We start from the raw sequence: 23,173 nt of genomic DNA, 5'->3' as shown, positions 1-23,173 counted from the left end.
TTGCCAGTCCAGTGTAAGCATAAGTATGACTTACCTCTTATCTTCTTACTAAGTTAATAGACAATAATGTTTATGAACTTTTGCTGCGAAAAACAAAAGAAAACTAATTTAGACTCCATTTTCATCGTAATGACTGTTTGATTAAATCCATTGCAAGTAATTGAGACCACAGTGAAAAAAGAAATTGCAAACAACTCCCCTCTTAAACTAGGATTTACAGTAGTGCTCGGTTTGATTTAGAATTCTCAGTAAAGAAACATTCAATGTAACGAGCTAAACCTGTTCACATCAAACACAGAACATTGTATTTACTTGTAGAACATGTATTTACAGTATGATACTAATAATACTCTCTTGGTTTGAATTTACATTTACGTCATTTAGCAGACGCTCTTATCCAGAGCGACTTACAATTGTACTCTATGAACAGGAACTGAGATTCAATCTATCAAATCTAATATAACACTTCCATTATCTATTCCAACTTAAACTGTTTTTTTTTTCTTCAGCAATACGTCGTTTACATTGTCAAAAATGATTTATCAAAACAACACAAACGCATTTTACTAGGTAAAACTGTACATTTCTCACCTAACATTCCCGACGACAGTCTTCTTAAAGAGTTTCATTAAGATAATAGATTCCAACTTTTGTGCAACGGAGCAAAATGTATTCAAAATCACCTCTGTTTCTGCTAGCTTTGATGTGGATGTTGAATACATTGGAGGCTAATGGAATTATATACTGATGGTAATCGTTTTTTATTCATACATGGACAGTCATGCACAGTGGGGAGCTTGTATGGTGGAGAAAATATTGTGTTGCAGAAAATGTGCTGGTCTAACGTTGCATCACTGTGTGCTTGTGTACAGAGGGGCTGATAAATATGCAACAACACTATAGAACCCCCCGGATTCAATTATACATTCATGCTCTTCTTTTCTAATCCCCCAGGTAAATGGAAACAAATCCAATGAGAGCCCTGATTGGTGAGTCATTTTTGTATGCTCTGTTGTATGGATTTACATAAATTAAATTAATGTCACTTATTGAGTATTTATTCCTGTGTCCTTGTTTCAAATGAAAGAGCTGTGAGGGATTGAGGCACACATATACTCCCTCAAGCTTTCCGGTCCTTTTCAACTTGTTTACCCCACAGCGGAGAAACACATCTATTGATAGGTGTGTAGAGGTCTAGAACACTAAAGTACACAGTATAGAAGACTGCTGCTTCAAGTCATTTGGTTTGGAACTACAGTATGTTGCCTCAAGTTCTATCTCCCATATCTAATACAGACGTATTACAGACGAATACAGACAAAAACATCCAAATGCATCCCTGTTGCCATTGCTGCAATATAAAGTATCGCTATGGATAGGGCCTAGAGAACAACAATAATACCAGTTATGTGAACATACATAAAGCAACAAGGGAATTAAAAAGAATATCCACAACAAATCTGGAAAGGGAGTAAGAAGTTGTTTCTCCATGATCCTTTCTTGATGTGACAATTAACAATGTGCAATTAAGGAGGTGACATGGTGAGATAACAGGAACATTTCAAGTGAAATAATTTAGACAGCAAAACAATTATAACAAAAAGGAAAATAAAAGCTGCATTACTTTCAGTTTGAACTAGGATTTGAAGCCAATATAAAAAAAACACCAGATGGTCCTTTATTACCTTTGAGATTGGAGATACGCAGGCTCTCAGAAATACACTAGCTTGTTGAATAATTGCCATAAATTCACTGTCATTCTGCCATACATACACAAATTCAACAACGTGACAGCAAGTCACACAATCCTGTCTGGAAAAAAACTAGTTATAGATTAACCACTATTTGACAATTTCCTTCAGCCGTGCAACACCCAACACCAACGACAGCAACACCCTGACCTTCCCTAGGTTCAGCGAAATCAAAGAAGCATTGCCACATCAGTACCTTATGGTGGGAATCGGTTTCCTCTTCCTGTGTAGAGCTCGAGGGAGAGGGTGTGGCTGATTTACTTCCAGGAGGTGAGGGAGAACCATGGGTAAGTGCGCTCCGGCCAACCTGAGAGTTCAGTTGGGACAGTGCACTCATGGGCTGATGGGACAGTATCCTAGGTGACATGTTTATCAGATGGGGGTTGTGACGGCTGAGGTCATAATGTGAGCCGTCGTGGCGAGTCATCTCCTGGATCTGGGTGAGAGAAGAAGACCAGCTTTACTACTTTAACTTCATCAATTGTACAGTATATTCCCAATTTGCCTAAAAACTTGACGCTTGCGTTAAGGAGGGAAAACGGTAGGTAGGAGATCAAAGAAAGTGAGTGTGTCATTCCCGGGTTCACTGGTCCCACTGATCTCCTTAGGACTGGTCGGAAGCCAACTTATCTTGATTTTCCCACTCTCCTCAGTCACGATTGAAACATACACCATGAGGTCCTCCACTAAATTGCACTTTTCTGGCTATTTTTATCTTGATTTTGCTTTGAGGCAAGATTTGATGTGTTGAATGTCAAGTCTAGTACTGAGGTGCAAATGACCTTGAACAACATACAGTATCATTAATCACACCAACAATCACACCAGCAATCAAAGACTATCTGTTCCAAACCCAACTGAATGAATCACATAACCACTTTCAAAGTGAGGTGGGAGGCGTCTTGCCACTGTACGACATCATTAGAATCATTTGGGACCCCCAACATGGTCAACGTTTACTCTGATTTTCCACTACCAGGATGGTTCAGAGCACAAGCTCTGCTCATAGAACATTAGCCTATAGACTAAAATTACTCTGGTTGGTCATTCAAGTAGAAAAAACACTGCACTTCCAAGTTCATTTTTGGAAGTTGACCCACTAAAGGAGGATACATGCTTCAACTGATTAAAGAGAGTCCTCATAAAGTAACACCCTGAGTAGTCTAACAGATCTAAAATAAAATACATTCAAAATCTATCAGGACATACACGAGCCAAAGCAGGCCTTAATGCAAGCATAACCGGGGAATGTTTGTCAATTTACAGATCAGAAAGGGATCAACTAGCATTCATAAGCCCTGTTAAACATTCATGAGTTAAATAATACATTACACATTAGTGCTGTGCTAAAAAGATCTAATTGCAGGGGCCCTAGCATATGAGACCTTGATAAACACAAGTAGAGCCTCTGAGATGAAGGGTCTGCAGCGCTGTAATCATAATTGGCCTCAGTAGGTTGCTGAGAATAAAATGTACTGGTAATGTAATGTTTAACAGACTTTGCTTTGAAAACCCCCAAAATATTTACAGGACGTAAGATTTTTTTTGTTTGCCTCGGCAGCAGCTTACAAAAAGCTGCCTGAACAAAGACATTCCTTTTGCATTTCAAATAACCACGCTTTAACCTCACCCCACACAAAACAGTATTTTCCAACCTTAAATCATAATTCAAAACACCATCACTCCACTTCTCAAACATGGTGAATAGCTTTAGCAAAAAAAGAGAAAGAAAAAAAAAATCCATTAATTTTCCATTTTCGGTGGAGCTGCTCTTTAAGGGTCTTCACAAACCAAGAAGCGTTGAAAAAACAATTAATCAAACATGAATGGCCTATTATAACTACAGCAGACCTATTTCCATAGCAACAGCCTCTGGGTGAAATCATCACCCTTTAATCTGAGCACACTATGTTTCATATAAACAAACAAAAGAGACCTGTGGAACAGAAAAATAGTAGAGTGGCAAGGTACAGGGGTCCTCTGTAGTTTCCTATTGGGCTCTATCTGTTTTAATAGAACTGTGGAGGGGTTCTTGGGACAAGAGGAATTACCCATCTAATTCTTATTGTTTGAGGAAGAAGAGGCCATAGCAGACTACTCAATAATTTCCCTTTCAATCAAACATGAATAATTCATGATATTTGTTTGGAATCCAGTATAGACACATTTTGCCACAATTCATATTCTAACTGGTTCTTCGTAGCATTTGCTTCAATTCTAGTTCCTTTTTCATTAAAGCTGAGTGCTCAAATGTAAAATATGGGGCATAAAAGCCAGATAGTTATATTATACAAAATACGACCTTATAAACCTTTTGATTAGTTGATCAGTCACTTGGAAAGCAGGATGTTGTAGTATTTCTACATGTCAGGAGCTTCAGACTGTGAATTTATTACAAATCTAAACTCTTAAAATAGCTAATTTCCAAAATATTTTCTCTTCTCTTCATATATTGCAAATAAACGGCGTCTCTTTGTGAGAAATGAGTTGAATGAATGCACTAAGGTAAGTACACCTTGCACTGGGTTCAAATAGTGTGTGCAAACACTGTATCGACTGTGTTCCCTTGTGCAATCACCAAAACCATGCCAACACAAGAAAATAGCAATTATGGGAGCAAAAGGAACATTGAGAAGTAAACAGCAGAAGCATCGTGTCAATTGAAACTAAGGGGATTCATCCATTTATAAGGTAAACATATACAACGTACACTGTAGTTTATTTTGCAAGTGATCAATTCAAAGAAATTGAATTTGGTCCTCTAAAGATTAAGGAGCCGTACAGGACGCGTCTTGTAAATACACTGAACAAAAATATAAACTCAACAATTGTTAAGATTTTACTGAGTTACAGTTCATATAAGGAAATTAGTAAATTGAAATATATGAATCAGGCCCTAATCTATGGATTTCACATGACTGGGAATACAGATACGCATCTCTTGGTCACAGAAACCTTAGAAAAAAGGTAGAGGCGTGGATCAGTAAACCAGTCAGTATCTGTGACCACCATTTGCCTCATGCAGCGTGACACATCTCCTTCGCATAGAGTTGATCAGGTTGTTGATTGTGGCCTGTGGAATGATGTCCCACTCCTCTTCAATGGCTGTGCAAAGTTGCTGGATATTGGCGAGAACTTGAACACGCTGTCGTACACATCAATCCAGAGCATCCCAAATATGATCAGTGGGTGACGTCTGGTGAGTATCCAGGCCATGGAAGAACTGGGACATTTTCAGCTTCCAGGAATTGTGTACAGGGTGCCGTGCATTACCATGGTGAAACATGAGGTGATGGCGACGGATGAATGACACAACAACGGGCCTCGGGATCTCATCATAATATCTCTTTGCATTAAAATTATCATTGATAAAATGCAATTGTGTTCGTTGTCCATACTTATGCCTGCCCATACCATTACCCCACCACACTCTGTTCACAATGTTGACATCAGCAAACCGCTCGCCGACATGACGCCATCAGCCCAGTACAGTTGAAACCGGGATTCATCTGTGAAGAGCACACTTCTCCAGCTTGCCAGTAGCCATCGAAGGTGAGCATTTTCCCACTGAAGTCAGTTACGATGCCGAACTGCAGTCAGGTCAAAATGACGTTAGAGGCGGCTTATGGTAGAGAAATGAACATTTAATTATCTGGCAACAGCTCTGGTGGACATTCCTGCAGTCAGCATGCCAATTGCATGCCCCCTCAAAACTTGAGACATCTGTGGCATTGTGTTGTGTGACAAAACTGCACATTTTAGAGTGACCTTTTATTGTCCCCAGCACAAGGTACACCTGAGTAATGATCATGCTGTTTAATCAGCTTCTTGGTATGCCACACCTGTCAGGTGGATGGATTATCTTGGCAAAGGAGAAATGCTCACTAACAGGGATGTAAACAAATTTGTGTACAACATTTTAGAGAAATATTTCATTGAATATTTCTGGTATCTTTTATTTCACCTCATGAAACATGGGACCAACACTTTACATGTTGCGTTTTATATTTTTGTTCAGTATAGTATTACCTTTTACATTTCACGCCATTAAGATATGAACACCATATTGCATACACTACATGTAGAAACCCTATTAGTGCAATGCATCATGATCACAAGTCTCATAATTACACTCCCAACAGATGTCTAACAAAATAGTTATCTTAAAGGCGCTTTTATTAAACGTTTTGGAGTGTTTTCTGTTCGCCCTTTCAGAGACTCAGAGAGAGAGAGAGAGCGAGAGAAAGCAGTCACCCTGAGCTAAATAAAGTAGGTGGGTGATGGCTGTACAAACATTATGAAGGAATCTCACAAAGGTTGCCTGTTGCCATAGGTACTGTATGCTAATTCATAAACGGTATCATCGCTGTACGGGGGGGGGTGCTGTCTGGGTAACAGGCTTCATTTGACCATTACTGTCTGACTCGCATCCCCCCCAGGACAGACAGACAACATGTTCTCTTTATTCTAATAGGGCAATGATGATGCAACGGCCGATGATGTAATAAATTAGCCATCTCCATTGTCAAAGGAGAATTTTGCTTTATTCTTGATGTAGAAGTCACACAAACACATGTATGTATGCATACACACACACATTTCACACGACACACACACGTCTGGGAGACAGTTTGATATTGCATTTCCAACGTCCAGAATGAACAGCCAGCTGACCCTAACTGTGATGCAAAGGCAAGCCGGACAAAACTTTGGGGCGAATCTGTTCCCCTTTCTCCGCTGTTGTTATGGTTGCCATGTTTTGTATTCACATCCTGTGCATCATAGTGAAATGGGAGTCAAATAACAAAAGCTTTCCAATTATGACGGGACATCAGAAAGCTTATGATCCTCTAGCTTTACCTTTGAAATGGTTTCGCCGCAGCTCAGATTGCCTGCACCATATGATTTAGCTAAGGAGATCTGACCAGCAACTGTAATGCCACATTGAAGGAAATTAGAGAGCTAGAGCTTCACAGAGAGAGGCAGTATGGAATGGATACTTCTTACTTTTTGTCCTAAGAATTAATTCACATTATTCAAATCCTCTCCATATGTGTAATTGTATTTAGGACCCAATAACTAGAGGGCTAAAGCTACACAGAGACAATATGAACATATAACACATGCAATCCAATGCATATTTTACATATAACGGCAGGCCCAGGAATCGAAATCATTAACCTGGGGTTACAAGCGCCATTCTCTACCAGCTGAGCTACAAAGGACCACTTTTAGGACCCAATACTAATATCGTGCTGCTGCTCCAGTTTCAACTGTTCTGCCTGCGGCTATGGAACCCTGACCTGTTCACCGGACGTGCTACCTATCCCAGACCTGCTGGAACCCTGACCTGTTCACCGGACGTGCTACCTATCCCAGACCTGCTGGAACCCTGACCTGTTCACCGGACGTGCTACCTGTCCCAGACCTGCTGGAACCCTGACCTGTTCACCGAACGTGCTACCTATCCCAGACCTGCTGTCCCAGACCTGCTGGAACCCTGACCTGTTCACCAGACGTGCTACCTGTCCCAGACCTGCTGGAACCCTGACCTGTTCACCAGACGTGCTACCTATCCCAGACCAGCTGTCCCAGACCTGCTGGAACCCTGACCTGTTCACCGGACGTGCTACCTGTCCCAGACCTGCTGTCCCAGACCTGCTGGAACCCTGACCTGTTCACCGGACGTGCTACCTTGTCCCAGACCTGCTGGGACGGCAGGAGCGGTAGAGATACTCTGAATGATCGGCTATGAAAAGCCAACTGACATTTACTCCTGAGGTGCTGACCTGTTGCACCCTCTACAACCACTGTGATTATTATTATTTGACCCTGCTGGTCATCTATGAACATTTGAACATCTTGGCCATGTTCTGTTATAATCTCAACCCGGCACAGCCAGAAGAGGACTGGCCACCCCTCATAGCCTGGTTCCTCTCTGGGTTTCTTCCTAGGTTCCGGCCTTTATAGGGAGTTTTTCCTAGCCACTGTGTTTCTACATCTGCATTGCTTGCTGTTTGGGGTTTTAGGCTGGGTTTCTGTACAGCACTTTGTGACATCAACTGATGTAAGAAGGGCTTTATAAATACATTTGATTGATTGATTGAATACAAGGTTTTATGGCTCTAGCTGTGAAAAATAACATTGACTGGACCACCACTATGCATGGACTATTTGCTCGTTGTAGTATTGTATTGGAATGGTAGGATTGCAGTATGTGTGGCCATACATAGCACTGTCAGTATGCGTTGCCATACAGAGCATTGTCAGTAAGTGCTGCCATACATAGCACTGTCAGTATGTGTGGCCATACATAGCATTGTCAGTATGTGTGGCCATACATAGCACTGTCAGTACGCGTTGCCATACATAGCATTGTCAGTATGTGTGGCCATACATAGCACTGTCAGTACGCGTTGCCATACATAGCACTGTCAGTATGTGTGGCCATACATAGCACTGTCAGTATGCGTTGCCATACATAGCACTGTCAGTATGCGTGGCCATACATAGCACTGTCAGTATGCGTGGCCATACATAGCACTGTCAGTATGTGTGGCCATACATAGCATTGTCAGTATGTGTGGCCATACATAGCATTGTCAGTATGCGTGGCCATACATAGCATTGTCAGTATGCATGGCCATACATAGCATTGTCAGTATGTGTGGCCATACATAGCATTGTCAGTATGCATGGCCATACATAGCATTGTCAGTATGCGTGGCCATACATAGCATTGTCAGTATGCGTGGCCATACATAGCATTGTCAGTATGCGTGGCCATACATAGCATTGTCAGTATGTGTGGCCATACATAGCACTGTCAGTATGCGTGGCCATACATAGCATTGTCAGTATGCGTGGCCATACATAGCACTGTCAGTATGCGTGGCCATACATACCACTGTCAGTATGCGTGGCCATACATAGCACTGTCAGTATGTGTGGCCATACATAGCACTGTCAGTATGCGTGGCCATACATAGCATTGTCAGTATGCGTGGCCATACATAGCACTGTCAGTATGCGTGGCCATACATAGCACTGTCAGTATGTGTGGCCATACATAGCATTGTCAGTATGTGTGGCCATACATAGCACTGTCAGTATGCGTGGCCATACATAGCACTGTCAGTATGTGAGGCCATACATAGCACTGTCAGTATGTGTGGCCATACATAGCATTGTCAGTATGCGTGGCCATACATAGCATTGTCAGTATGTGTGGCCATACATAGCATTGTCAGTATGCATGGCCATACATAGCACTGTCAGTATGCGTGGCCATACATAGCATTGTCAGTATGTGTGGCCATACATAGCATTGTCAGTATGCATGGCCATACATAGCACTGTCAGTATGCGTGGCCATACATAGCACTGTCAGTATGCGTGGCCATACATAGCATTGTCAGTATGCGTGGCCATACATAGCACTGTCAGTATGCGTGGCCATACATAGCATTGTCAGTATGTGTGGCCATACATAGCACTGTCAGTATGCATGGCCATACATAGCACTGTCAGTATGTGTGGCCATACATAGCACTGTCAGTATGTGTGGCCATACATAGCACTGTCAGTATGCGAGGCCATACATAGCACTGTCAGTATGCGAGGCCATACATAGCACTGTCAGTATGCGTGGCCATACATAGCATTGTCAGTATGTGTGGCCATACATAGCACTGTCAGTATGTGTGGCCATACATAGCACTGTCAGTATGCGTGGCCATACATAGCATTGTCAGTATGTGTGGCCATACATAGCATTGTCAGTATGTGTGGCCATACATAGCACTGTCAGTATGTGTGGCCATACATAGCATTGTCAGTATGTGTGGCCATACATAGCACTGTCAGTACGCGTTGCCATACATAGCATTGTCAGTATGCATGGCCATACATAGCACTGTCAGTATGCGTGGCCATACATAGCATTGTCAGTATGTGTGGCCATACATAGCACTGTCAGTATGCATGGCCATACATAGCATTGTCAGTATGTGTGGCCATACATAGCACTGTCAGTATGCGGGGCCATACATAGCATTGTCAGTATGTGTGGCCATACATAGCACTGTCAGTATGCGGGGCCATACATAGCATTGTCAGTATGTGAGGCCATACATAGCACTGTCAGTATGCGTGGCCATACATAGCACTGTCAGTATGTGTGGCCATACATAGCATTGTCAGTATGCGGGGCCATACATAGCACTGTCAGTATGCGTGGCCATACATAGCACTGTCAGTATGTGTGGCCATACATAGCATTGTCAGTATGTGAGGCCATACATAGCACTGTCAGTATGCATGGCCATACATAGCATTGTCAGTATGTGTGGCCATACATAGCACTGTCAGTATGCGGGGCCATACATAGCATTGTCAGTATGTGAGGCCATACATAGCACTGCCAGTATGTGTGGCCATACATAGCATTGTCAGTATGTGTGGCCATACATAGCACTGTCAGTATGTGAGGCCATACATAGCACTGTCAGTATGCGAGGCCATACATAGCATTGTCAGTATGCGTGGCCATACATAGCATTGTCAGTATGTGTGGCCATACATAGCACTGTCAGTATGCGTGGCCATACATAGCACTGTCAGTATGTGTGGCCATACATAGCACTGTCAGTATGTGTGGCCATACATAGCATTGTCAGTATGTGTGGCCATACATAGCACTGTCAGTACGCGTTGCCATACATAGCACTGTCAGTATGTGTGGCCATACATAGCACTGTCAGTATGCGTGGCCATACATAGCACTGTCAGTATGCATGGCCATACATAGCATTGTCAGTATGCATGGCCATACATAGCATTGTCAGTATGTGTGGCCATACATAGCACTGTCAGTATGTGTGGCCATACATAGCACTGTCAGTATGTGAGGCCATACATAGCACTGTCAGTATGTGAGGCCATACATAGCACTGTCAGTATGTGAGGCGATACATAGCACTGTCAGTATGTGAGGCGATACATAGCACTGTCAGTATGTGAGGCCATACATAGCACTGTCAGTATGTGAGGCCATACATAGCACTGTCAGTATGTGAGGCCATACATAGCACTGTCATGTCAAACAGAGAAACAGCATGAGCGGAAGATGGTCTCAATGTCTTCCTTTGGCTGAAGAGAGCATTTTCACACAATGTACAAACGCAGTGTGATTGAATAGCGCCCCTACTTTACTGCCCAGACTAACTAAGCCTTCAATCCCCTGTTCACACCCTCCCTGATTGGAGCCAACTTGTTTGAGAGTGATGTCTCACTGATTCAGATTCACAATTGTTATTGTAAAATCACTGAGCGTTTAATTGAAACAAATTACTATAATAATAGAACATTATCTCTGCAGGCGCCCAGCCGTGACAGCTTTAATTAGGGCTGCGTTCGAGACTGATACTTCAACAGCAACAGCAAACACACCTTAGGTAGTAGGGGAGCCAGCCAGCCAGCTATTGGGCCCTCATATCGCCTATTGCCCGGCCCCCATAATGCCTACCACCCGGCCCTGATACTGCCTACCACCCGGCCCTCATAACGCCTACCACCCGGCCCTGATACTGCCTACCACCCAGCCTTCATACTGCCTACCACCCGGCCTTCATACTGCCTACCGCCCAGCCTTCATACTGCCTACCACCCGGCCCTGATACTGCCTACCACCCGGCCCTCATAACGCCTACCACCCAGGACTTCATACTGCCTACCACCCGGCCCTCATAATGCTTACCGCCAGGTCCTCATAATGCTTACCGCCAGGCCCTCATACTGCCTACCACCCAGCCTTCATACTGCATACCACCCAGCCCTCATAACGCCTACCACCCAGCCTTCATACTGCCTACCACCCAGCCCTCATAACGCCTACCACCCAGCCTTCATACTGCCTACCACCCGGCCCGCATACTGCCTACCACCCAGCCTTCATACTGCCTACCACCCGGCCCGCATACTGCCTACCACCCAGCCCTCATAACGCCTACCACCCAGCCTTCATACTGCCTACCACCCAGCCCTCAAAGAAAACTCCTTATTCGCCCTCTGGGGCAAAGCGCGAACAGCACTCTTCCTCAAAGCTCTTTTCTTCCCTCCCTCCTCCCCCTCCTCCTTTCCCTCCATTCATTTCTGAACCTCATCAAGCCTCTATATAACTGGTAGGGTCATTTAAAAAAGGCCAGGAGCACTAATAAGAAAGTGCATTTAGAAATCATACGCTGCTTAAAGACTCAAAGCAAAAAAAGGCAAACCGCCTGATGCTGGTTCTTTAGGTTTCTGAGCGTCATCAGAGGGATGCAAAGTAATAAAGTATGATAAGCAGACCATGCCTTGGACGCTCACGAAGAAAAAAGACAGGCAAGGCTTGTGATAAAGGAAGTAATTCAAGTATTCCATGTATTGGAACATTGGATCCATGGGCTATTTGGAATTTGAAGCAGACAATTCCCGAGGTAGGTTATCATTCTAGACAGAAATGAGCATTCTGTGTGAAAGGAACTGTAATACGGTAGCTCTTTGTTAATGAATTCAGTCATTCCCAATTAGCTGTAAATACTACATCGAATTCATTGCATTTACATGGCAAAGGTCACCTGTATTTACTAAGCAATAACCAAGCGAACAACTTCCGATCACTCCAACTGGATGCCAATCAAAGATGAACATACTGTACTTCGTTCACTCCCTTTGGCTGAGAAATGGCAAAAGCTCTTCAAATGAGCGGTATCAGAAAATAATTCAATGAAGCTGATAATGTCTCACGATGACATTGGAACGAAAGCATGCGGAATTCAGTTCCAATGCGTCCACACATTCCAAGTGTCTCTTTTATCTTTCTGTCATCCCTGAGTGTCAAGGTTCTGGGGAGAGATTTTAAAAAACCATGTGGATGTTTTTCAGTCAGGACCTGTACAGTGTACACAAACTGGCACTCCATATAGAAGCATGGAATTAGCCTTGAGTTGAGAGCAGCTGAGTTTGTCTCACCAGCACTGATTTAAACACACCTGAGCCACCCTGAGTAGGACTTTAAGCCACTAAGTCTCTCCTTTGAAGATATGCTGAGACAGAGTCACTAATAAGGCAATGATAGGTGCAAGCACATTTCCCAAGCTTGGCTGCACTACAACAGCAATGTGCATAGAATAGGAACAAATAGAATAGGAACAAATTGGAGTGCTTCAGGTATCATAAAAAAGAGGGTTGATATTCTACCACATATGACTGAATAGTGACTACTAACCACCAACTACCTTCAAAATGGTGAGCTGCAGATGTGAAATGTTGTAGTGTCCCCTTCGGCATCTTCCACCGTTGTTTTCCTCATTATTGGTAATGTCAGCGGGCCCCTTTTCTCTCTCTCTCAAAGCACCTCATCACATGACTGTCTTCCACCTTTACAAAGGGAGAGCATCTGAGCAAACGTCTTGTCTGACATGCCAGGAGCTGCGGGGACCCATGCTACTGCCTATAAGACTGAGTCTGTGTCCCAAATGGCACCTGTTTTCGCTCCTCGGTGCACCGTGCACTAGTGCCACAGGGCTCTGGTCTACAGTAGTACATGTAGGGAATAGGGTGTGATTTGGGATGCAGACTCGGAGCAGCTCTGCTTCTTCTAATGAGGGCCTCAACTAACAGTCAAATACGTCCCCCACCCCCTTTTCTCTCACACACACACACACACACACACACACACACACACACACACACACACACACACACACACACACACACACACACACACACACACACACACACACACACACACACACACACACACACACACACACACACACACACAGACACTTTTCACACAGGGGGGAGGGAGTCACAGCAACAATTAAGTTAACCAGGAGGTGATTTGCGAGAGTGTTAACTCCTCACACACTGTCTTCACTTGTTGTTGACAGGCACCTTCTTCACCTATTGCAACTGTGGACCTTCAAAGAGCCAACTGCAGAAATGCCATACCAATGAGTAGCTGACATACTGTATGCCTGAATAGGCTCATCTGACAGGGCAATGTCAATGGTATAGCTGAGATAGTGTCACCATTTTGGATCTGCCCACTATTACAGTTGCACATCCTATTAGCCAAAGTAGTACTATACACTGGAGGGGACATTATTCACTGGAGGGGACATTAGGAAGTGGGGGAAGCTGCGATCATGTGGGATCTTCTCCAATAGCCAACAGGGGTGAATATTCCTCCAAATAAAACAGAATGAGCTGATAGATGGCACCGAGCAATATGGACACGATTTCATGGGATGATAAGCTGCAGCAGGGGCCTGTGGCTGAATGTAATATGAAATATGAAATCCTTTATCTATGTAACTGCATCACAGGACTGGGTCCATATTCTGCTGCAGCTGAGTCTTCCTAGCTAGCACACAACGTTCTGAGAACCATATGTTTGTTAGAGCTTGGTGAGAGTGTGGTTGTCCTATGGTTATTTTGCATACAACCTTCCCACAACGTTCTGGGAATGATGCAGGATAGTTGCTTGGCTTTGAAACATTCTCAGCTCATTTAAGGAACCTGACAAAATCGTGTTCTTTTCTTGCTATTTCATTACTTTAACAGAACGTTTCCTAAAAGTTCAAACATGGTTACATTTCATTTCAATTTTGGTAATGTTCTAGGAACGTTCTCTAACTGGTTTGACGTTGGGAAGGTTCTCAAATAGTTCAGAGAGAACGATAAGAAACAACATTTTGGGGGGGAATTTTAGTACATCAGTATAACGTTTCCTACAGGTTTCCTCGTGGTTCTATTTAAAGTCATGTTCTAAAACTTTTCAGAGAACGTCAAGAAAACGTTCCATAAAAACTACAAGAAAACATAAGTAACGTTCAGAGAATGTTATAAGAACGTTATTTAAAAACATATACATTCTGTTCTCAGCATCAACAAAACTCTCTCTATCCTCTATCTTGTTAAGTGTGTTCTGGTGTGTTGGCAGCACCTACTAATTGGCCACACCTGAACTTAATGAAAGCTTGTTTCCTTTGAAATGCACAAGCATTTTGCTGCACCAGCAATAAAATCTGCTAAACACGTATATGTGACCAATACAATTTGATTTGATCTGATTTGAAATGTGGGCTGTTTGAAAATACTAAAATGAACAGCTAAGTATGTGGGGGGCTCTCGAGTGGCACAGTGGTCTAAGGCACTGCATCTCAGTGCTAGAGGTGTCACTACAGACACCCTGGTTCAAATCCAGGCTGTATCACAACCGGCCGTGATTGGGAGTAGCATAGGGTGGTGCACAATTGGCCCAGCGTCAACAGGGTTTGGCCGGTGTAGGCCGTCATTGTAAATAAGAATTTGTTTTTGTATGATTATTGTCTAAGGAAATTAATTTAATTTGTCCTATCTGTGCTTTGAGTTCCAAAAAAGTTAACCCAAAATAAGTTAGAGGTTTTATTTAAACATTCAGAGAAAGTTTCAAAAACCTCCAGTTAACCTATAATTTCCGTTCTCAGAATGTTAATAAAACCTCCCAGGAAACTTTCAGGGAACCATTAGTAAAACGTTCTCAGAACCTAAAAAATCTATATTCCCAGAACAGGCTAAATGTTCACTTCTGTTCTTAGAACGTTTAAAAAACGTTCAGTTTTACCGATCAGGAAACTTATGGCTTCATTCCCAGAACCAATGGAAAACCAAAAGCATACATTGCCACAACTTCCAAGGAACCAAATGTGCTAGCTGGGTTGTTTGGTGTCATCATTGTCTTGCATCCCAAAATGGCACCCTATTCCCTATTTAATGCACTACATTTGACCAGGGCCCATAGGATGCACTGTACAGGGAATGGGGTACAATTTATCACACATTGTTGTTGTTTTTTGCCTAATGAGGCTTTAAAGCCACCCAAATGGGCAACTCGGGTGATGGGCATAAACATGATGATATGTCAACACTCTATCTAGCTGCACTTAGGAATTGAAAGCTTTCTATGAGTTCTCATAATTTGTTTGGAGATATGTTTTTACTTCCACTCTGTTGCATTGACCTTTCCTGACCACACTGATATGATACAGTGAAATGAGTGGGCTGTAGGTAGGCACTCAGACCACAGACAGAGTGGCATACGATGAAACAACCAATGGAAATGTAATTGAAATGAATCAATGAACACAATAGATTAATTGAAATCAACCTATTGAAAAAAAATGATATTATGTATGAACACTCTTATGTGTCTGTAATGCAATGGATCTGGCTTGTGTTATAATATGCTTATACATGCAATCCTACACTATTTTCGAGGGTGTGCATGATTGAGTCTATTGACGTACCCGTGCCTCAGTCTAAGTAACATAATAAAAAAATCCCCATCAAAATCCGGCAGTTTAAGCTAGAGATGGGCTGTGTCTCAATCCACTGCATCCACCTATGCCGGCATTCCGCATCTGTGGTGGAAGGTGGCTGAGCTGCAGCGGTGTTTGTCAGATCAAGAGACGAAAATCGGTCTTCTCACGAAAACGTCTGTAGCATCTGAATGGTTTGGCCTAGAAACTAATATGATGATGTTCTCCGTTTTGCGAATGACCCCCACAACCCCCAAGGGACTCGTCTGAAGTCAGTACTGCCGATGTGCCAACGTCTGTCTGTAGCGACGGAACTGTTTGGGCTACAAACTAATAAAAAGTGAGATTCTCACAAACACAATGGTGTTCTCCGTTTTGCTTTACGGCCCCTACAAGAGTCACGGGACTTGTCTGAAGGTAACCCGGTACCAGTTGAAACAATGTATGGAATTATGGAGGTAGTTAAATGCCAAAAAAAAGGTTAAATATGTGTCCAAAAAATATAATAGTTCCTGAGCTTTCTTAAGTCTCCTAGATATCCTGTAGGACAGACACTTCAAAACCTTATTCCTTATGATACATTTTTTTGACTGTCTTTTTGCCATTTATGAATGTGTTACTCAATGCAATTCTATGGACTATAGTAGTAAAGGCCAAATTCTATATTCTATCCCTTTTTTTAATATATGTATATACCTACAGGGGACCTATTATTCAAAATCAAATAGCTAAATGATCCATGGTATGACCATCTTAAAACAATTCCATACGTGAGCTTAGTAGAACTCCCACCCCCAAAGGCTTAGGCTTTTAGAGGTTAAGAAACATAAAATGTATTCCATACCTTATCCCTTGATTAGCTTAATTAATCTTATAGCTAAGTGACTTTATCAGAAATAAGAAAAAGATTAGTTCTAGCCATCTAGCAGCTATGAATTTAAAGTCCTATTTGACACAATGAAATTGGAAATAACTTTCTATTTCGCTCAAATATTTCTTCATAATATACAACTACAGTTTCATATCACATTGCCAGAGAAATAAGGCACCTTTTCCCAGGAGATGATAAAATAATTGAATTTTTCCTTATCGGTCATCTATTTTTCCACCAGAATGCTATTACTTGACTGCTGGTGGTTGCTTAGCAACAGGAAATATTAATAGGACCTTTTATTAGCCAAGCTTTACCAGTGGAGTACTAAAATGAGGAAGTGGAAAACATGAATGTGTTACATAAATCTTTAGACCTTTCAGGGTTTGCACAAGTCTCTGTTTGTCCAATGATTTATTACGACAATGCTTCATTTATGGAAAAAGGGCCTGTGAAATAAGAAAATGGAACATTAGCCTGAAGGACTATTTGAAAATAAATAATCGCGAAAGGTGAAAAGAAAAGCTGTTTAAGAAGCAGGCCTTCCTTTCTTTCTTTCTCTCTCTCTCTCTCTCTCTCTCTCTCTCTCTCTCTCTCACTCTCACTCTCACTCTCTCACTTTCTCTCTCTCTCTCTCTCTCTCTCTCTCTCTCGCTCTCTCTCTCTTTCGCTCAGGTTTCACAGGGCTATCAAACACAAACATGTTTTTCCCCATTTGTTTTGGAGGCATTGATCATCTATCCGAGCTTATTGTAATATTTCATACAATATATAAGATACATCCTTTGTCATGCGTGTCGAACATTGATAAAAAACTAAACTAAAGAAATTGATCTATCATTTCCCAAGAGACGCTATAATCCTTTTAACCAATCACTGAGAATGAAGGTCTCTAGATAGAGAAATGGGTTTTATACCATTAACCCATAATGTATTCTATTTGAATAAAGAGGGTAGAATAGAGTAGCAATCCCTTTGCAGAAAATCTATAGCAGGCTAGTACTACCTGGTAAACACGATAGAAGTTATTGACGTAAATCTAAAACCTAACTATATGATTGTACTATGGACTTCTTAACAGAAATATACTGACACTTAAGACATCAGTTATTTACCGGATGGATCAATGACTTGCAATTCATGAGTTCAATTAAATGAAATAGTTCAATTAAAGTAGATTGGGTAAGAAATCATCTTGCCTTGAAAAATAAAACATTTGATCAAACATATTTTGAAACTACAATAGAAAAATCAATGTACAGCAAGTAGCCATGGTCTATTTGTTATTTTAATAAAGCACATAATAAATGTCAAATGCATTATCCATTTGCTAATCTACATTGCGTCATCTCTCCACATTGGTGGGCAATGTGCAAATCTAGTTAAATGACTGAAAGCTGGCATTAGGGAGAACGCATTAAGATGCACCTCTGGTATCTTTTCGTTAATTCATTCGTTTTGTCTGTGACAAGTTAAGTTGACATTGTGGCTCATCTTTCATTCACATACACTCAGAGAACACCTGCCTTAAGCTCCGGAGACCGGAAACCCATCTAGCTGCCACCTTTAACATGACAACCGGGTCAAGATTAATACCGTTCAATTCATCCTTGGAATAATAGTCAGGAGATTAAAGGATTGTTAATTCAGTCTTGCATTTAAAACGTTGGAACAAAAGCCCATATAAAGCTGCAAGCTGAATATGAGAATCCTTGGCGTCTACCTCTTTGTAATATCGTTAATTAACTTCCATGACAATGGGGGTCAACTAATTGGCCTCCTCATTGTCCTCATGCATCCTGTAACAGGGTACATGAGCATAGCTTCAAGTCTCATGTTAATGTCACGTGCACAAGTACAGTGAAACATATTTCTTGCGAGCCCTAAACCCATCAATGCATTAATCTACCATTAAACACACAATAAATAAAATTAAGAAATAAGAAATATTAGCATAACAACATGCTAGTAGCGTTAATACCTTGATATTCAAATGAAAGCTAATAACAAAATCCCTTGGTGATCTATGCATTTATCAATAACTATTTAATATGAACACTTTAATGTTGACAATGATTATGACTAAGATATAAGTAAATGCAAGGTATGAATAAGATGCCCAGTCAAAGATGAATGATTCAAGTTGAAGTACTGTTTGTGATTAGGATGACAGCAATTTCATGATGAAAGATGGATGAGCATACTGTGGTCAGAAAGAACACTTTCTAGAACAAAAGCTCAGGGCACCCTTCAAATGCAGTATTTCTTGAAATATCCAGGTAACACAGACCAGTAGTAGACTGGCCACGTAACATAGACCAGTAGTAGACTGGCCAGGTAGCACAGACCAGTAGTAGACTGGCCACGTAACACAGACCAGTAGTAGACTGGCCAGGTAGCACAGACCAGTAGTAGACTGGCCAGGTAGCACAGACCAGTAGTAGACTGGCCACGTAACACAGACCAGTAGTAGACTGGCCAGGTAACACAGACCAGTAGTAGACTGGCCAGGTAGCACAGACCAGTAGTAGACTGGCCACATAACACAGACCAGTAGTAGACTGGCCACGTAACACAGACCAGTAATAGACTGGCCACATAACACAGACCAGTAGTAGACTGGCCAGGTAACACAGACCAGTAGTAAACTGGCCAGGTAGTACAGAGCAGTAGGAGACTGGCCAGGTAGTACAGACCAGTAGTAGACTGGCCAGGTAACACAGACCAGTAGTAGACTGGCCAGGTAGCACAGACCAGTAGTAGACTGGCCACGTAACACAGACCAGTAGTAGACTGGCCAGGTAACACAGACCAGTAGTAGACTGGCCAGGTAGCACAGACCAGTAGTAGACTGGCCACGTAACACAGACCAGTAGTAGACTGGCCAGGTAACACAGACCAGTAGTAGACTGGCCAGGTAGCACAGACCAGTAGTATACTGGCCAGGTAGCACAGACCAGTAGTAGACTGGCCAGGTAACACATACCAGTAGTAGACTGGCCAGGTAACACAGACCAGTAGTAGACTGGCCAGGTAACACAGACCACTAGTAGACTGGCCAGGTAACACAGACCACTAGTAGACTGGCCAGGTAGCACAGACCAGTAGTAGACTGGCCAGGTAGTACAGACCAGTAGCAGGACTAATAAACTGGAATACAACTTGCACTCTGGTCGTTAACACATAAAGGGCACCTCCGCAGCAAATGCACAAGCCAATGAAGACAGGGCAGAATAAACAACTGTGGGACCCAGTATGTAATCCTAGTCCAGAAACTCTCCACCACCGGCCGATGGGTATCTCCCTAAGCTGTATTGATAAATTCAGTGCAACCTGAGCGTGGATATTAAATATCTAATGTGTTTTGGAACTTGTGGAAGATGCTATGACAGTTAGAACATTGACAGAGAGAGTGGAGGGCTTGCCAAGTGCATCAGAGAAAAGGCTCTCTAAAAGATATCGAGTTCGTCCAGGACGGGCTTGGGACTGCAACACAACAACCATCAGTTTAGGCCCTTATGAATTAAAATGCCTCTCAACGAAATCAGGGAAGTACAGTCAAGGATGTGTTTCAGGCCTAATTGTTGGGGGAAGAACAACAACAGCATAGTTAGTACTTTACCTATGCAGATGAGAGGGAGCATTTTATTGTCTCTCAGCACTCTGTGTTTGTGACTTGCCGATAGACACGTGTTTTTTAGTGTGTTATGGCAAGAGGCTGAGCAGAGTTTTGAAAAGAAGCACAAATCATAATAAATACATTTGTGGAGAAGAGGTGTGGGTGTATAGGGATGATGTAAAGCTGTACAGTAGGTATGCACCCACAGCTAGCATTTATCATTAGCATTTAGCACACAGGGCAGTTTGGGAGTGTTCACAAAGAAGAGGCTATCAGCTTTAGTTGATAAATGAATGTGTCCAATATTATTAGCTTTTAGCTTATTAGGTTTTCAAGTTCAAGTTTGTTTATTTGTCATATACACATGATATACATGGAGAACACAGTGCAACGAAATGCTTACTTGCAGGTTCATCACTAGCTAACAATACCATTAGCTTTCAGCTAATACATGCTAATTCACACCAGCACCATCCACTGGTCCTCCGCACTAAATGCCATATATCACACAAGGCAGCTGGGCTTGAAACGTTTAACACTGGGAGTTAAGATAATACATATAACATATTAATATAATATAACATACTAAGCTACAGTATATGCAAAGTATTGTCCTATACACCCAAGTTATGTTCTGCCTTTGAACTACTTATTACTTCTGTGTTCTGCTAGTTTGGCTTGGTTTGTAACCCATAAGTCTTTCAGTATTTATGTAAGGACCAAATATGTGAACCTCTTTTCCTGAACTGCATCATTTCTTAAACATCTAACACTCAAGTCCTTAACAAATGTGTTGAAAATTGAAGATAAATGTCCATTTAGAATGATAGCTACTTTCCCTTTCAGCAATATACCTCTCTCTCTCTCTCTCTCTCTCTCTCTCTCTCTCTCTCTCTCTCTCTCTCTCTCTCTCTCTCTCTCTCTCTCTCTTTCTCTCTCTCCCTCTCTCGCTCTCTCTCCCCCTTCCCTCTCTCTCATTCTCGCTCCATCCATCCCCATTGCACTCTTTTCATTGTCCAGCTCACGTATTGAATCTTTCTGATGAAAACAGATCTCACTGCAGCGCCACAATAGAATGGCTGATGCGGGTAAGATGAAACCTAATGGATTTTTTTTCAATGTGCTCAAGACTGAATGTAAGACCTGACCTCCAGATGTACTAGATCCATTTCAAGAGCAGAGATATTGTTTATGGAGAGGAAGAAGTAGAAGAAGAGGCCACAACTACACATTGAGCCATGTTCCAACACAACATGATACAAATATATACAGTAGAAAAAGAGGCCACAACAACACCTTGAGCGGTGTTCCAACACAACATGATACAAACACATAGAGTACCAGTCAAAAGCTTAGACACACCTACTCATTCAAGGGTTTTTCTTTATCTTTACTCTTTTCTACAATGTAGAATAAGATTGAAGACATCAAAACTATGAAATAACACACATGGAATAATGTAGTAACCAAAAAAGTGTTTAACAAAATATATTTTAGATTTTAGATTCTTCAAAGTAGCCACCCTTTGCCTTGATGACAGCTTTGCACACTCTTGGCATTCTCTCAACCAGCTTCACCTGGAATTCTTTTCCAACATTCTTGAAGGAGTTCCCACATATGCTGAGCACTTGTTGGGTGCTTTTCCTTCATTCCAGTGTTTTAATTGCTATATTGTAATTACTTCGCCACCATGGCCTATTTATTGCCTTAACTCCCTTATCTTACCTCATTTGCACTCACTGTATATAGACTTCTTGTTTTCTTTTGTTCTACTGTATTATTGACTGTATGTTTTGTTTATTCCATGTGTAACTCTGTGTTGTTGTATGTGTCAAATTGCTATGCTTTATCTTGGCCAGGTCGCAGTTGCTAATGAGAACTTGTTCTCAACTAGCCTACCTGGTTAAATAAAGGTGAAATAAAAAAATAAAAATAAACAACTCATTCCAAACCAATTTGGTTGAGGTCGGGTGATTGTGGAGGCCAGGTCATCTGATGCAGCACTCCATCACTCTTCTTCTTGGTCAAATAGCCCTTACACAGCTTTGAGGTGTGTTTGGTCATTGTCCTGTTGAAAATCAAATGATAGTCCCACTAAGCGCAAACCAGATGGGATGGCATATCGTTGCAGAATGCTGTGGTAGCCATGCTGTTTTAATTTTTTCAATTTTTATTTAACCTTTATTTAACTAGGGAAGTCAGTTAAGAACAAATTCTTATTTACAATGACGGCCTACGTGTGTCTTGAATTCTAAATAAATCACAGACACTGTCACCAGCAAAGCACCCCCACACTATCACACCTCCTCCTCCTCCATGCTTCACGGTGGGAACCACACATGCGGAGATTATCCGTTCACCTACTCTGCCTCTTACAAAGACTGCGGTTGGAACCAACAATCTCAAATTTGGACTCATCAGACCAAAGGATAGATTTCCACCGGTCTAATGTCCATTGCTTATGTTTCTTGGCCCAAGCAAGTCTCTTCTTCTTATTGGTGTCCTTTAGTAGTGGTTTCTTTGCAGCATTTCGACTATGAAGGCCTGATTCACGCAGTCTCCTCTGAACAGTTGATGTTAAGATGTA

The 23,173-nt window shown here is 42.0% G+C and overlaps 1 protein-coding gene across 6 annotated transcripts in view; it reads right to left on the bottom strand.

Moving 5' to 3' along the window:
• LOC106583657 (TOX high mobility group box family member 2) overlaps positions 1 to 23,173 on the bottom strand; it is a 232,898-nt gene that overhangs the window by 36,625 nt on the left and 173,100 nt on the right. For 5 of the 6 annotated variants that reach the window (XM_045705769.1, XM_045705770.1, XM_014168098.2 and 2 more), the window contains one exon: positions 1,948 to 2,187. The exons of the other annotated variant lie outside the window; for it this stretch is intronic. In XM_045705769.1, coding sequence (XP_045561725.1) covers positions 1,948 to 2,187 — 240 coding nt within the window. The remainder of the gene's footprint in view (positions 1 to 1,947; positions 2,188 to 23,173) is intronic. 6 annotated transcript variants of the gene reach the window in all.

This window comes from Salmo salar, chromosome ssa22, assembly GCF_905237065.1.
Source record: "Salmo salar chromosome ssa22, Ssal_v3.1, whole genome shotgun sequence".
Lineage (NCBI taxonomy): Eukaryota > Metazoa > Chordata > Actinopteri > Salmoniformes > Salmonidae > Salmo > Salmo salar.
The sequence above is the reverse complement of the archived record's forward strand: the minus strand, read 5'-3'. Positions and strand labels throughout refer to the sequence as shown.